The sequence below is a fragment of the Oncorhynchus mykiss genome, chromosome 16, assembly GCF_013265735.2.
Source record: "Oncorhynchus mykiss isolate Arlee chromosome 16, USDA_OmykA_1.1, whole genome shotgun sequence".
Taxonomy (NCBI): Eukaryota; Metazoa; Chordata; class Actinopteri; order Salmoniformes; family Salmonidae; genus Oncorhynchus; species Oncorhynchus mykiss.
The window spans coordinates 64,483,897-64,489,965 of NC_048580.1; the positions used below are offsets into that span (position 1 = coordinate 64,483,897).

General features: G+C 41.8%; 1 protein-coding gene across 1 annotated transcript in view; it reads right to left on the reverse strand.

The window, feature by feature from the left end:
• si:ch211-117c9.5 (sodium- and chloride-dependent creatine transporter 1) overlaps positions 1–1,742 on the reverse strand; it is a 38,841-nt gene extending 37,099 nt beyond the window's left edge. Inside the window, exon 1 of the mRNA XM_036947549.1 lies at positions 1,195–1,742. Coding sequence (XP_036803444.1) covers positions 1,195–1,225 — 31 coding nt within the window. The 5' untranslated portion in view covers positions 1,226–1,742. The remainder of the gene's footprint in view (positions 1–1,194) is intronic.
• Between the last annotated feature and the right edge of the window lie 4,327 nt (positions 1,743–6,069).

The following is a 6,069-nucleotide window of genomic DNA, read 5'->3' on the forward strand; positions in this document are numbered from 1 at the left end:
TGACTACAACAACGAGGTGTCCGTCTCACCACTGACTACAACAACACTTTAATTGTCTTTCTCTTTCTCCCTCTCAAACAAACCGATTCTTCTGACAGTTCATTAATGTGCGCCTTCTATGATATCGATGTCAGCCGCTCTGATCCGGATGCACATTAGGAAAGCAGTTTTTTCCAGATCAGAGCAGTTAGGGGGAGTGTGTGAGCAGGAGAGGGAGGGCAGGAGAGAGAGAGAAAGAACCTGATGCTAATAGAATAGAATATGCTTGGATATCTGCTTTCATACACATAGCAAGTCTGGCATGAGAGGTGGGTTGATTTGCTATAATCCTTAGTAGGCCTAGTCACTGGAGCATACTCAACCCATCAGACAGTGACTGACGGCTCTGACAGAAAGCTAGCCTGCCCTACACAATGCAGGTCTGTGTGATCGATGTAGTGTGATTAAGGTGGAGAAGTTTGAATGGATCTTGAACCAGCGAGCAAAACTGCTAACAGAGGTCCAGATCGCTTGGCAATGTTGTAGAACACTAACATACAGGGAGGATACACTTGGTTCCTGTCTAACCAGGAATCTAAACTTTAGCCTTGGCATTAGTAAGGTGTCACTGAGACCCCAACGAACACAATCGCAGATTAATGGAGCATAGTACAGCTTCTGGGCTGCAACAAAAATCTCATGTGAGAACAGAATTGTGACCTGCCTTTTGGAGTTTTCAACAGGTGCACACTACAGTATAGTGCATTAAATCAAGAGGACTTGACGATCATGCTGCATCACATATTAGTGAAGGATGTGTCGCTAATTTGCTATAACCTTACCTGGATAGCCTAATCATCTGACAGGCAGGTGGATGTTAGCTAGGTAACTCTGGTGTAACGTTAAGGTAATTAATTATAAAGCAAGTGAGGTCTCTTGAACTCAGTCTGAAGTGACAGGTTTACAATCTATAAAAGTAACATGTCATCTGTCCATACATAGCTAGTTAGATGTGCATCTGAGGTGCACAGTAGTGCCTATACCTAGCTAGCTACTATGTAGCCAAAACACTTGCTGTTGAAGCTAACGTTATACCCTAACTATAATGCTGCTTTGAATTCATTGAAGTCATAGCTACAATATAACAATGCAACAACAAAAATGTTATTACCATTGTTATTATTATATACATTTTTTTTTATTTTTATCACTCACCTGGGGAGTTCTCTTCCACTTCTGGCGACATGTTGATTGATTAGGTTTAAATAAACCGGGTAACGTTAGGTGGGTAGAGCCAAGTGCAGCTAGCTAGTAGCTAGTGAGTGACGCTATCAAGATACTCAGTGCGCCTCAGAGGGGGAGAGAGACAGAGAGAGAAGCTATGCAGTTCTCCAGTTCTTTCCTTGGTTTCTTTTTCGCCTTCTTGTTATCAAAAAAATATGAATATTTTTTAATTTATCATAACGAGTTGGTGCCCTTCAACAATAAATGTAATATTTACAAAGCGTCGCGTCAGACGTTGGGGAGAGGGAATTCAAAAGCAGTCGACGAAGCACTTGAATGATAGCCTGAAGAATCTCATGGATGACAGTAAATGAAAATGATAGCTAGCTAGCTAGCTAGTAAATCGAGAGGTTTAGGTCGCTATTCGTATCGTTTAGTCAGAGGTCCAATAACCTAGCTAGCTAAGTGATGTTGTATGCTGGGTAGGTCCTTCACCGGGCTCTGATGAGATGAAGAATGTGATGTGAGCCGTTCCAGCTCCGTCGGTCTATCGGTTTCCCCCCCCCTCCTCCCTGCGCACGGCTCTGAGATGCAATTGGCCAATATGTGCAGTGCGCGTTCTACAGTGCGTAGCGAAACCATCACCATCACCAAGCTGCTTTTTATCATTCATACATTTGCACGAAGCACAGGATAATAAATAAATAATCAAATATCGGATAGCCTACTGAAGGTTGGCAATCATTCTGTTTACATGGTTAAATGATTTGAGCAGCCGCATACACTGGCGTATCACCCCACCCCCCCTCCTCTCGAACCCCCCAATGCTTTCGTGGTGGAAATAACATCCTTTAGGTTGTAATGAGCTCTAAAATTCGATGCATTAGCTAGTCACACTGTTGACATAGCAACGGACGCTAATCGAATCCTATTGTGACCCATGGGGGACACGAATTGACAGGTAGACGGGACAGTAGAGGAGACCGGGGTGGGTTGTCACTTTTTACTCGTGTGTATTTCTCAGCACCAGTATATCTTACTGGCTCTTTTCAAAATTAGGAGGACCCTTTTTATCCTCATATCTTATTCCAAAATTGAGTTATAAGCCATCAACAGACTCGGTCCACTTGTGACAACCAGCCCCATCGTGAGGTTGGATGTCACACAGTATGGGGTTGGTTGTCACAATGTTTGCTAACAACCTTTCTTTTATCAAATGATATTACTAACAAAATGTAGCATTTTATACCATGAGAATAACATATGATATTTTCAGTAAATTGTATTTGTGTATCTTTTGTGGGTGTGTGACAGAAAAATATGTGTGTGACAGAGGCAATGAAGGGAGCTCTTTATAGCACAACCACAAAAGGGATTGTGATTTGAATCAGTGATGTAAGTGGTAAAAAATAAATAGGTTGGTAAACTCTGATTGCCAGTCATGTGAAAAAAGTATACTTTTAATGCATTTTTCTGCAAAAAGTGGGTAAAATGTGTTTACTTATGTTTACCTTCCACTACACCAGTGTTTTTTATTATAATGGAGTTGATAGAGACAACTAACCCCGCATTCTATGTGACAACCATCCCCAACCCCGCCTCTTTTCAACAAACATAAATTGTTTATGGTTACTCCCATAATTCAAACATTTACAAAGAAAACACAAAGTATTTTTTTTTATGTTTTACTTTCACCAATGAAACACACAAATTCACCTCACCTTAGTAACGTTTTGTCATGCTGACATGAATTGACCAGGGAGATAAGTTCTTTAAAATAATTCACACATTTGAACCTTAAAAATATTACACAGCGCCATTTAGATTGGGAATAATTAGCACTGTGATAATCAACCCGTGAGAAAACCCACTCCAGTCTCCCAATTTGGCACATCAGGCCCCAGATAGATAGCATGTCAGGCCCCAGATAGCATGTCAGGCCCCAGATAGCATGTCAGACCCCAGATAGCATGTTAGGCCCCAGATAGCATGGTAGCATGTAATAAAACATGGAAATCTATACAATTACAGGAAATTAGCATTCAAACTGAACAAATTTTCACTCAGAATCATGGTAAAATATGTAGACTAGCAGGAAATTTGATTTAAAACTGCAAAATGATCTATCAGCCTCATGGCAAAATGTGTAGAATAGCATGAGATTAGCTATTAATAAAAAATCTCTCTGCCCCATGGCATGTATGTAAATGCATGACAATAGCTATACAACTACACATTTTTGTCTTTGCCCTATGGCAAAATGTGTCAATTGCAGGAAGTTAGTTTTTTTACAAACAAAAAATTTTAATGTTTTTGTAAAAAAAAATATGATTATTATTTTTGGTTGGGGGGAGCTGGCTTGCTCGGACCTTGGGGTGCGCGAAAAAGTACGCCACTGACCCCGCACAGTAAAATCTCAGTGTCAGACAGCCTAGCTGGCAGCAAATTGGGCTGGATAGATAACAGCACATGTCATATTCTATTTCTAATTGTCCACAAAACACAATCACATTCAATTTGTGAATGAATAAGAGTACATCTTTTTTGCAAGGTCAATCTCGTGACGCACAGCAACTCTAGCGGCTCTAGCCTACAAACATTCACTTTAGTACCATATAATAAAATGACGCAATTAACCTAATTACAGAAAAGCAATGCCTAGTACTAATATATTAGTATCCAGGCCTAGTTTGTACGCTGGGGAACCTGCGTCTCTGTATTGTGTCTGTTGGTCCTATACAGCATGATGCCCGTGGCCATCAACAAACAAACCAATACACGCACATAGCCTCTTTCCAGATCAGCCTACACTGTGCTACAGTAGCCATACTGTCAATCTCACGTACAGCAGTCACGTTTGGCACGTAGGCCTTTATGAGGAGGTTCTTAATATGTTTAGTTTAGGGGGTTGGAGAGGACGGGCCAGTCCATGTTGTGTGTACTAACAATCCATTCATTCGTGCCTTCCTGTACTTATCCGGGTATTTGAGGGCAACATAATTTAGAGTTTAAATGTTTTCGTTTGCGCCTGTTTGTTTGATGGCATAAGAACGCAAACACCTAATACATTTATGTCTTCATTTAGCTACACTTTGTCTTATTCCTGGCATATGACCGTTATTTTGGCTATTTGTATTACCTCTATGTTTAATACTTTCTAATAAGAGATGCAACACGCCAACTAAAGCCGTCCCAAAGTGCTCAAAACCAGTAGCATTGACACAGGAAAGCAATTCCGTTTTGAATGGATTTGATCGCATCTACTTGTTGACATTGGGCGACATCTAGCGGACAAGGGAATGTTGGCAGCTCAGGGGTGGCAGTGTCTGGTTGACGCCACTGATGTATAAGAATCCACGCTCTCAAAGTCAGCGCGCTGTGTAGTCACGTGTGTAGCGCATCAGCCATGCTAGAAAGACAAGGGCCTTTTATAAATTAGATCTGCTCACCTCCAGTCCTCTCTCGCCTCCTTTTGAAAAATGTCCACGTTAATCGAGGAGAGCTAGCGAGGAGTGATCGTGGATGGAAATGCACTTTCTTGAAATGAAACCATCCTCACCACTCCGCGTCATCAGGCAAATGACGTTCACAGTGGTGCACCCAAAATAAATGTGGAAAGTGATCCAAAAAATGTAAGTTAGTTGTGCAAGACATTTTATAGATAAAACAATAAGTAACATATTGTTTTTAAACATGTGCATGATGTTCTCCTCTGACAAAACAAAAGCTAATTCAAAGGGGGTGTGTCAGATTTCAAAACTCTTCCGCAGTAGGATACACTTCTGTCACAGATTGTGTCGAACAATGAACATTATGTTTCACCGAATGTACAAATCTGAAGCACTCGGGTTGGCGTTTCCACTCGAGAACACCGAGCAGCGATTGGAGGCTTTGTTGTAGGCACGTTATTGGGGACATGAGCAGAACCCCGGAAGGGGTTGCTTTCTCCGTAGAGAAAGCAAGTACAAGATGGGTGTCAGGGATGGAGCAGCAGTATTATCGTGAGGAGACATGTACGTGGAAAACGGAGAATGAATGGAGGGGAAAAGAGAGGGAGAAGAGGCCTAAGAGAGTGAGGGAAGAAGAGAGTGAGCTTGAGTTGGATAAAAATTGTGGAAAAAAGGGAGATGGTTTGTCAAAGAAGAATGGTAGAAAGTGTAAGCAGAGGGAGCTGAAGACAGGAGGAGAAATGGAAGTGAATGAGGGTAAAGTTATCTGAGACCGAGGAATGCACCGAGGATCAGAATGAAGAAGAGTCTGTGACAGTAGTAGTGAAGTTTATGGAAAAAGTGGACTCTTGCCTTTTGGCTGATCCATTTGTGGTTTCATGGCAGGTGAAAAAAGAGTTGGGTCATGTGGAATCGGTGAGGGTAACTAGAAGTGGTCTAATGATCATTGCTTGTGTTTCTGTTGGGCAGAGGAAGAATGCGCTCGAAGTAAAACGAATGGGGGCAAGAAAAGTGAATTGTTTCGTTCTCAAGAAAAGGGCACCAATGAAAGGAGTGATCACTGGGGTAGCTGTAGATATAAACGTTGACCAGCTGAGGGCAAAGATTCCTGGTGTATGTGATGCTTGTCATTTGATGCAACGCAGACAGGGTGGTGAGAGCGGGGAAACATAAGAGTCATTGTCTGTTCTTCTGAGTTTTGAAGTTGAGTCTTTGCCTGACAAAGTGAAGTTAGGATATATAAGTTATCCTGTACGAACATATGTGCCGAGTACATTATGATGTTACAGGTGTCAAGCTTATGGGCATGTGGCTGCAGTGTGCAGGAGGGAGGGTCCAAGGTGTGAGAAATGTGCAGAAGGGCATGAGACAAAGGAATGTATTGGGGAAAGTAGTGGAATGTGTTTATTGTAGGGGT